This window comes from Monodon monoceros, unplaced genomic scaffold (genome assembly GCF_005190385.1).
Source record: "Monodon monoceros isolate NGI ecotype Baffin Bay Population unplaced genomic scaffold, NGI_Narwhal_1 Super_Scaffold_8, whole genome shotgun sequence".
Taxonomy (NCBI): domain Eukaryota; kingdom Metazoa; phylum Chordata; class Mammalia; order Artiodactyla; family Monodontidae; genus Monodon; species Monodon monoceros.
In genome coordinates this window covers 3,509,387-3,520,357 of record NW_021703785.1, presented here as the reverse complement: position 1 = coordinate 3,520,357, position 10,971 = coordinate 3,509,387, and the positions used below count along the sequence as shown (strand labels likewise).

The 10,971-nt window shown below is 38.2% G+C and overlaps 1 protein-coding gene across 2 annotated transcripts in view; it reads left to right on the top strand.

Moving 5' to 3' along the window:
- The window catches only part of MYO16 (myosin XVI), a 531,143-nt gene that overhangs the window by 353,381 nt on the left and 166,791 nt on the right, over positions 1-10,971 (top strand). For both annotated transcript variants that reach the window (XM_029210034.1, XM_029210033.1), the window contains exon 21: positions 5,069-5,141. In XM_029210034.1, the coding sequence (XP_029065867.1) occupies positions 5,069-5,141 (73 nt within the window). The remainder of the gene's footprint in view (positions 1-5,068; positions 5,142-10,971) is intronic.

Genomic DNA, 10,971 nt, shown 5'->3' with positions numbered 1-10,971 from the left:
TATATGTGTGTGTGTGTATATATGTGTGTGTGTATATATGTGTGTGTATATATGTGTGTGTGTGTGTATATATGTGTGTCTGTGTGTGTGTATATCAATCACTGTTTTAAAAGCAGCTCGTAGTGAATAAGGACATAGGTTTATTAAAAGTACCAAGTATTGGTGCTTTTCAGCTGTGAGTTGTAGCTTTCACTGATAGGAAGGGTGTAAGTGATTTTTTTATTATTTGTGCTCTTACTACCCCTAGAAAGGGCTCCCTTCCTGGTTTCTCTGTAGGTCAGAACTAGCTTTGTTTATGAGACCAGCAATTGGAAGTGGCTTTATATGATACTGCATCAATAAAGCATTAGCTCTGGTTTTCACCCTCATGCCAGGATTTCTGTGCACATCCAGGCTAATTAGCTACAGTTTTCACTTCAAGGGGTCTCCAGTTTTTAACTTCCTAACTTGTATTTCCAGTGGGGGGAAAAATACAAAGGAGGACGGGTTTAAGAACAACGTTGGTATGCATGATGCCCTAGGATAGTTGGACGCAGAGGGCTGCTTTGGTAACCACTAGCCCCACCTGGCACCCAGCTTCTAATGAAACTTGTCAGCAACTGCAGACTTCTTCCCTAATTTCTGAGGTGTTTTCAGAAAATGGTAAGTCTCAGGTACTTTCTTCCGTCGAAGAATAAAAGGCAGGAACTTCTGAAAATACGCAATCCTGGAGCCACGTCTCCATCCCAAGTTCCTCTAAGACTAGAGAAGACCCTTGCAGAGTCAGATAAGCTATGGATTGGGCAGAGGTAGCCACCGTGCGCTTTGCCGATTACAAACAAAGCTTATTTTAACCAAATTCTTCAGCGTATTGGTAGTAGAGCTTGCAAACGCCATAGCATAGCTCAACTTCTCCAGGGACGTTGCACCACTAACCTCTGCGCAAGGCCATCTGGTCCCCAGGGCAGTGTGTCTGGACAGCCAGATTGCTCAAGTCTGGAATGCTTTTATATTTCACTCTTACCCCATCTGGAGTCTGACCCGTCAATGATCAGCCAAAGAGGCTGATTCAGCTCTGGCTCCATCTGAGGGTTTTGTGCCAAACAGGATTCAGCTCTTCCCTAAACTGACTTTTAGTTACTTAGTTCATCTCCTTGCCTGGGGACGATTGAGGACAAAACCTGATGTGTACAAATCCCCGGACCTCTCTGCCCAAATAAAATTAGTTCATCCGTGTTCCAAAGTGGACAGTCTCTTTGATTCAGACTTTCCCCTTTCTCATACCCACAAACCTGGAAGGCAAATCAAAATGAGACAGATGCCTTGGCATTTAACATTTTGTCTGATATAGAAGTTGGTGTATTTTACTAATGAGTTAATGTGGGTTAGAGTTTTGTTAACCATCAGGAAAGCCCTCAGGAGAATTCTAAGGCAGAATTTGAACTAAAACAGATCATCTTATTAATATGTTAATTTTGCCTAATGGATTGAATCCCGGTTCATCTGATGACCTCTGTCTGCTCCTCCGTCCTAGAAATTGGATGTTGAGTTAAATGCCTGTGTAATATGAGTCAAGATATCAGTAAGAGAAATGACAGAATGCGCATTTTGCTGGCTACAGGTTCTTAGAACCCTCCTGCCAAGGCTGCTATTGCAATAACAGTCATATATTTCACTCAATCATAAAAGATGAAATAGAGTTTTGAAAAAAATGAACACCTTATTTCTGTCAGTAGTTGCAAAAATAATCGTTAAAATGCATTAAACCTGCATTAAATGTTATCCTGACAATGGTTTTTCCTTTCTTCCCATCTTTTCCTTTTTAAATTTTTATTTTGTAACCAAATATAGTTTGGAATCCAGTGTGTATGAAAAAATCATTTAAAAGGAGTGTTCTTTCAACAAAATATATGCTACTCTAAATTACGAATTAATTTACTGTCCCCAACCTAAACCAGAATCTTTCAACATTTTACTCACCCACGCACAGCTGGCTAGCCTCAGCATCCTCTGCTCGTCCACACGAAGCCACAATCCTCATGAGAAAGGGAAGGACATATGTCATGAGGTCCTGCCACCCATAGCTCTTCTCCTTACCCCTGACCTCTGTCAGTGTTGTGGGCTGTCACTACAGGACCCCTGCTGCCAAGGCAGCTGGGAACCAGGCAGGGGAACTGGGTCTGAGGGCCTGAGAGGGAGGTCCTGGTACACGCTGGCAGGAGCATTCATGCTTTGGACCAGCACGTGGCCTTCAGGAAGCCCCTCTGCTCCCTCTGGACTCCTCGGGTCCCTGCTGCACCTCCCGTCCCTGGAAAACCAGACACTTGTCTCCACCGTCTCAGCGGGGCTCCACTTTCCTCTTTCTGCCCTGAAGCTTAGGGTTGTCCTTCCTCCACCAACTCAGAAAATGCCCAACATGTGTTTAGTCATGTGTGTTTTAAATAAAGGCTAAAGATGGAGAGTGCTATAATACCCACTATAGGACATTTTAAAAATTAATAAATCACCGCGAGGTCTACCATTCGAGACATTTCCAGGTCCTCTTCTCGGGCTGACTGTACTTCTGTCTAAGTCTTCTGGATGTGTAATTGGGGTTATTTATACAGAATTTATAAATTGATTTCTATTAACTTGACAGTTTCTCTAAATTAATCCGTCCTAGGATGGATGCTGTTTAATTAATTGTGTCTTTAGTGTAGGGTATTTGTTATTTCTTTTTGTTGTTTTACTATAATTAAGATAACAATGAACATCGTTATTCATGTCTTTAATTGCGTTTCTGATAATTGCCTTAGTATAGGTTCCTGCTTATGGAAGTCCTGGTGCAAATGATATGAATATTTCAAAGCTTTGTGCCACATAAGCATGTTGTTTTTTAAGAAGGCTCTACCAATTTCAACTGCCAACAAAAGTGTATGGGGATGTCTTTCCCATCATAATTTTTTAAAGTTTATTTCTTTTGCAATTTTCATGAGATTGACATTTTAATATGCCTATTAGCCATTTATATTTCTATTCTTAGCCACCCTCTGTATTTCTATAGCAAGTTTAAACAACTATTTTTAAAAGCAACTTTCAGTGATTGGAGACACAGCTGTGTACCAGCTATTATCCTAGAACTTTCTTTACATTACTTCTACTTGTAGCAAATATCTAGGTGGATAAATGTGACTTGTTATCTCAGTTTTATAAATGATGAAACTGCAGCTCAGAAAATTTAAGTAACTTGCCCAAAGTTATCCAACTAAAAAGTGTTTCAATCAGGATTCCTACCAAGACGGAACAACTCCAGAACTTGACAGGCTTCATCACTAGGCTCCTACAAGTGAAACGATGCAGCTCATTACATGGAAAACACACACACACACAACAGAGCAACAAATCAGCCTAACCCTCAGCACCGTGGTTCCCACTGAGCGAACATCATTCCCGATGTCTTTTTGTGCACATTATAAAGATGGTGGGATGGGGAGAGGCGTGGATGGGTGGAAGATGATGTATGACTGGACACATAGTCTAGTAGGTTGAGAAAAATCTATGAAAATGAAGGAGACAGTGCGTTTTTAAATAATACTTACCTCTAACAGAACTTAATTTTATTTTTACAGTTTATCCTGCAAAAGAATTTCGTCTTTGCATAATCATGTTTTTGAATATTTTCTTTTGACGTTTCCCAGAACTGAAAGCAGAAAAAAAAGATCACATTTGTTTTCCTGTACGTGTTTACAGTTTCTGGTTCTAACATTTGGCTCTCTAATCCATGTAGAGTTTATTTGGGCACACAGGGTGAGATACAAAGCTAACTTTATTTTTTTCTTCTAAAATACTGAATCGATTACCTAGAGACATCCAATGAATGCTTCTTTCCTCCCCTCACTGACTTACACTCTTTGCCATGTGACGTTTATATCAAGGGCTTTTAAAATGCTCTTTCCTACTTATGACGTTCATATTTTGTACCATCTACAACAAATAATCTTAGAGAAAGGATATCACAGAATCATTAGCTTGCCTTTTTCTAGAGAAAAAAGTGGCCATGTAAGTGACAAATTATAGCCCCTAATGTATTGTGATTACATCCTGCTTGTGAAAACACAATATAGGTACAAAAAAAGGAGTTGGTGGCCAAGGGGGTCTGCAGTTTGGATGCATCAAATTGAGTGGAAACAACAGCAAAACATCTGCACCAGCAGGTAGACTGGTAATGAAACAACGAGCACCATCGTGATGAGGAATCATCGCTTCCACTGGCAGAAAATGCAGACAGCAGTCCTCCTGATGACGCGCTAGACCAGAGACATGGGAGGGGTGGGGTGACCAGCGTTCCAGAATCATCTGGGGCTTTCTTTGCAAGAAGCACCTCGTGCACACACCCCCGTGCCGCTCCCATATCCCCACAGAATCCAGGTTGTCAGGGTTCCCGGGTCACATGAGGTTTCATTCCTCCTTTCCTCACTTACTGTGTGTGTTCCGACATCTGTGATTTGACCATCCAAGACTGTAGCAAATTCCAAGAGAGATAGTTTACATGGAAGAGAGAAGTCGTTACTTAGATAGATTTCTTTCCATTTCGCACCCGAGTTTCATGATCTTCATTGTTCTTTATTTATAGGGCCTCCTTTAGGAAAATCATAATTTTTGGAGTGGCTCAAACTGATCTATCAAAAAACATGCACATGGCTTAATTGTAACTTGACTTGTATTGTACTTATGTGTAATGGAGAAATGGCTTGATTTACTGCTGGTGAGACCCACTTAACAGGTCGGTCCAAATTCCTTCAGAGAAAGCAGGTCTATTTGAAGGAGACAGACACAGAGGCTTTCAGAGAAGTAAATATTAAACTACCCATATATCATTACATTTTATACTTAGAAATCAGTGCATTTTTGTTAATGAGTTTGTGTTTGAATCAAAGCATTAAAAGAACACTTTTTCTTCCTAATTTTCAGTTTTCCACCAGATTAAGATAATCATTTGTGTTTTTACTTCAAGTTGCCAGTGACACGCTATGTGGCTGGATTTCTCCAACCTAAAGTAGCAGTGGGAAGCGTTAAGGATGCCTGTTCACTGTGTCCTCTTTCATTTCAGCTCGCAGACATGGGATATTGGAATATTGGACATCTTTGGTTTTGAAGAATTTCAAAAGAATGAGTTTGAACAAGTAAGTGGGTTTCTTTTGAAATTTTGTTAACTTGAATGTTTTTTTCAACTAATAAGGTATCTCTCTTTAATTCAGTAAAGACTATTTGCACTATTTCTTGGGAATATGTAATTAAAATAAGGAAATAAGGACTCTGCAGTCCTGCTTTAAATTAACGTTCCTGGTTTGTTGACATAGTCATCATTTTTATATGGTCTTGTAAACTGGCATAATCCTTTTTTTTTTTTTTAAAACAGAGGCACTTGTTTTAAAAGACGGAGTTAGATGAAACCAGAGTTGTGCTTATGGAAATGCCATTTCAGCAGGGTCAGAGACTCGGAGGGTGTCTATTTGAAATCAGTTTGAAGGTCTTTAGAAACTCCAGCCAAAAAACAGGATGGAAATACTTTCTCATGCTAAATGTTCTTATTTGTAGTTTCAACTTCACGTGGCATGCGTACATATGACTATGGCCAACTCATAAAAGTACATTACAGAGGTGTTGATTATTTTTAATCTATTTACAATTTAGGGCACTTGTAAAAGCACTAAATTCTTTAGGTATCTTAATAATACAGTATGAATAGTTTAATCGAATTAAGTATATCTAAAAATTAAGTGTTAAGGGTAGAAATAAAAGTTGCTTTAGCAGAGAAGGAAAACTAAACCTGTAAGATGGTACAGGTGGGAGGAGAGAAAACCATGATGCATTAAATTACACGAAGAATTTCAAGTATGCAGTGTTTAGAGTGGTTACTGGCACTGGGTAAGGGATTAAATAGAATGAGGTTGAAACCGAGTTCTGCGACTTGTACTAGCAGAGCTGTCCTGGCCAAGATGAAGAATCTATAATGAGCTTTGGTTCCTTATCTGTAAAATCAAGATGGTAATAGACCTATGGAGCTGTGAGAGGGAACAAGATGACTGTTACAGAGGTTCTGGTGTCATTTTCCAGCTCACTGTGCACATGTAAGAAATGGTGCGTAGCTACCTTCGCTGCCGTCAATGGGAACAGCTGAAAACCTTTTCAGATTTGGCCTTTTTTTCTCTAAAAAAGTGGTTCAGGGTCCTCTGAGTAGATCTTAATCATGCCGACTCACTTAATCTAGGGTGAATCATCGTGAATCATTTCTCCACAAAACTTTACAGGAAATCTCGCCTAAAATAAGAACAATGAGACCGGAGATTTCTTCTCCCTTCATGATGCTGTGTCCACGGATTAATGGAAAAGGGAGGACTTTGTGGTTCTATTTATTTATTGCTTATCGTTAAGAAAGATAGTGATGAACATAGGAAGAGGGCAGTTGAAAGAGTCACCAGCAGGATGTCCAACGAGAAGCATAGGTCTGCAGGCTGCTTCTGGTGACGGATTTCTCAGTGCAAGTATTTGAATGTTGTCTGGCAGTCTTATTGATTCCTTCCATTTTTGCCTTAGAAAACATGCAGGCTCGGGTCTCTAGTGAGACTCACGGTTTCTGCATCTCCCGGTTAAGTGACAGGCAGAAACCACAAGTGGGAGCGTGTCTGCGAGGGCTGGGCTCCCAACCTCCTGCTCCAGACCCAGACTCAGTATCTTATCAAGTCTGTGCCGGCAGCTGAAATGTGCAAAACATTTATGTTATCTCCTGATTAAAACTTACTCATTTACTATAATTACGTATACCCCTTATCATTCTTCCTTGCTGTTAAATATTTTAATTATATATTTTAGAATATATTCATGGCCTGAGATTTTTATTAACAAAGAATGGCATTTTAGATTTTTCAACTCTAAAGAACAAGTCTCTGTTAAATACTAAGAGCTAGTTTTAGGTACTTATGGGTAAAAGCTCAAGACCAACTTTTAGACCTTGATTACAGAAACAATAAATATTTTTAAAGATATACCTTTAGTTTGCTTGGCAGGTTTGTCACGCACGTTTAACAGGTTTGCTTAATTATTGGGCACAATATACCCGGGAACCATTTAGAAGGATAAAATGATTTTCTTTGTGGTTAGTCCAAATCTCACCTTACAGGGTATTTAGCAAATTCCTCAATTTGCCTGTGAGCTTTTTAAAGGCCGTTGGTTTGAATGATACGTTCTAGATTCTTGAGTTGCTAATAGAATGGCGAACTTCCTCATTTCTTATTCCACTGAAAACTTGCAACAGAATGATTAGCAGATCAAAATTATATTCAGAATCAAACCCAGAAGAATATTAGTGCCTCTATCGGCTATTCAGTAGAACGTCCACGCCCACAGGGCTGCAGTTGGGCGTGGTACCGCATTGTGTATATGATACGAGCTTAACAAATGCGTTTCAACTGAAATTTAATGAGTAAACTCATAAGGAAAAAGCCTTTAGTGGATTTGCTAGGGGCTTCTCTTGCTCAGGAATTAATGTACACTGCCTGACAATCATTCATCCATAAGAAATTTGACAGGGACAATCTGAGGAGACCCTAAGAAGTGCTCCAAAGCATCAGCATGTCCAACTTCAGTTTACCCAAGTAGCTCTAAATCATTCGATGGAAGCTTGTGATACTTTAAATGAGAATTTGCTTCAGCTCATAGGAAATGCTAGTCCTGTTTTCTCTGACTTTTAATAAGTCACTTCTATTCAGAACTAATGTATATATTATAAAAAGATAATTTTTAGAGTAAAAAATGTAATATAATATATAACTCAACAGCAGTTTGATGGTTCAGTGGAGGGGGCGCTAAATTATCTGAGTTCCAAAGTACAATTCGGGAGGCTCTGAATCTGTCGCCCTGATTAGTTATGTAATTACATCATTACCAGGTCCTCTCTGCCATGTGATACTTACATCTCATGAATTCTCATTTCCTTTATTATGTATCTAGCGCTATGAACATATCTCCGAATGCCCTAAAAGAAAAGCCTCTCTGATCAACTCTTCAACTTGGCACAGCCAGGGAATTCCATTTATGATGCTTGATAATCAGAAAGAAAATAACCAAGACAAAAGTTCCCTTATACATCACAGTGCCAATGATGTTAGAAAAGTGAAAGCGATTCAAGGCACAATGTGGGAAGGAGAGGCAAAAATACTTTTAGTTCCAGAGACTATTAATATTTAGAAGGCTGAAAAGAAAGAATGAAACATTACTACACACAAGTAGAATTCTCACAAGGTGAGAATTTGATAAAGTAGCCAGTTGTAAATCAGCATGCAAAAGACTTTTATATGTTCTGAAACTAGTTTATCAGAAGACATAGAGGAAAAGAAGAAAACATTTACATAGTCAAAAATTAGTAAATAGCCTAAATGAGGACTAAAATACTCCCGAAGTTTGTGTAATTACAGTTAAAAGTGGAAAGATATGCTGCATTCCTAGAAAGGCTTGATAGTACAAAGATCCTGATTCTCCCTAAGTTAATTTATAAATATAACCTGATACGGTCTCACTACAAATAAATGAAGAATGAGTGACAGAATTAGAGCAAGTCAGTTCTACAGCTCCTAAGAAGTAATGAATCTATGCAATGAGTTATCAATCACAGCTAACATTACAAGAAGGGTGACAGTATACCAGATGCATATCAAGTGTTCGTGCCAAGAAAGAAAGAAAAGAAGGAAGGAAGGAAGGGAGGGAGGGAGGGAGGGAGGGAGGGAGGAAAGAAGGAGGAAGGAAAGTAGAAAACCTGAATATAATGAAAGGTATTGATGTAAGTACTAATTAACAGAAACTGAGGACAGAGAAACATGATAAACTAAACCACAAGAATTCACTCTGAAAACTCCAGACTGTGAGAAACAGTACAGGAAAAATGACCTGATCTCTTCAACATATAAAATGCAAGGATAAAAATGTAAAAGAACAAGGTGCCTGGTAGATTGAAAGAGATATAGGAGACATATGAGTCAGTGAAATAAATATATGGATGTTATGTGGATCCTGATTTGCTTAAGTATAAAAAATTATGAGTTAGTTAGTGTAATGTGAAATATGGATATTGGACAAAATTTAAAAATTATCCCTGATAAAAATTACGTGACATAAGGGTACTATGGATATATTTTTTAAAGTCCTTGTGGCTTAGAGAATTATACTAAAATATTTGCCAATTAAATGACACAATGTCTGAGAATTGCTTCAAATGAGTTTAATTTTGAGGGTGATATGGAAATGGATAAAGCAGAATTGGCCATGAGGTGGTAATTGTTGATAATTGTTGAAGTTGGTTGATGGCAGATGAGGTTTATTACGTTATTCTCTTCACTGTTGAATATGTTTAAAATTGTCCGTAATATACATGTACACCTCAGAGATTCGCAGGTTCGGTTCCAGACCACAGCAATAAAGGGAATATGGCAATAAAGCTAGTCACGTGCATTTTTTGGTCTCCCAGTGCGTATGAAAGTTATGTTTTTACACTATACTGTAGTCTGTTAAGTGTGCAATAGCATTACGTCTAAAAAAATGCACATCCCCTAATTATAAAGACTTTATTGCTAAAAAACGCTAACCGTCCTCTGAGCCTTCAGCAAGTCTTAGTATAAACATCAAAGATCACTGATCACACGTCACCGTAGCAGATATAATAATAATAATAAAAGTTGGAAATATTGCAAGGATTACCAGAACGTGATACAGAGGTAGGAGGTGATCGATGCTGTTGGGAAAATGGCGCTGGTAGGCTTGCTCGACCCAGGGTTACTCCAGACCTTCAATTTGTAAAACACACAGTAGCTGCAAGGCACAAAAAAATAAGGTATATTCCTGTGCTATTTAAAATAAATGAGAAAACTTTGAGATTATATAAATATTATTTTAAAAAATGCTAGAATATGTTCTCTCCCAACAGTTGTAAAAAAAACGCCAAGTTCTGCAGACTACAGATCTTCACAAAAGGCATAAAGAACAAAGTAGTGGAAACTAATGATTTAATATTCAATAATTTCCCCCAGTTTCCCACTAGACACATAACATGCAGCTACATATAATGAAACTTTTGAAGCTATGGAATCTAGTAAAATTGCCTCTCAACAATTTACTATAAGACTGCAGAGAATTTGGAAAGAGAACACATTTGTTCAAAGTAAAAGCTTTGAAACATTTCCTTGCTTACAAATTCTTTTCTGAAGAGTGAGATTTCCTGGAAAGTCCTGGCGAACAGGACAAGCTTGGGCTAAGTGTTCAGTGGTTTGGGAAAAGCCAGATACCTTGACTTCTAAAGTTCTACGAAATAAGATTATATAGTGTGTCAACCTCAACCTCAAAAAAACCCCATAAAATCCTTAGCTGTGAAATCACTATCCTAGATATGATACAAAGATAAATCAAAGAACATATTAACGACCATCGGTTGAACTCATACCACGTACTGTTGATGTAGATAATTCCATTTTACAGATAGGAAAACTGAGAGTGCTATGGCCTCTGCTCTCTGTAAGAATGTGTTTTATCGGTACCTAGAAGGATGCATTTGTTCTGGCTCATTTGCATCAGGGTACTCTGTGGTTCATTCATTCAATAAGTAGTTTTTGTATATGTGCCAAGTTCCAGACCCTGTACTAGGCACTAAGAAATGTACGGACATTATGGTGAGGTAGGTAGGGTACAAATATGAGAAGGACCAATTCTAATTGGATATCTTGGGAGAAGGATTAGGAAAACCTTAATGAGGAAGAGGCTGCTATTTTCGTTCCTAGTATGGCAAGTCCCATGTATTTTTTTTTATTGAAGTGTAGTTAATTTATACAACGTTGTGTTGATTTCAGGTGTACAGCAAAGTGATTCAGATATATATATATATATATATATATATACACACACACACATATATATATAATATATTCTTTTTCAGATTCTTTTCCATTTTAGGTTATGATAATACAAGAT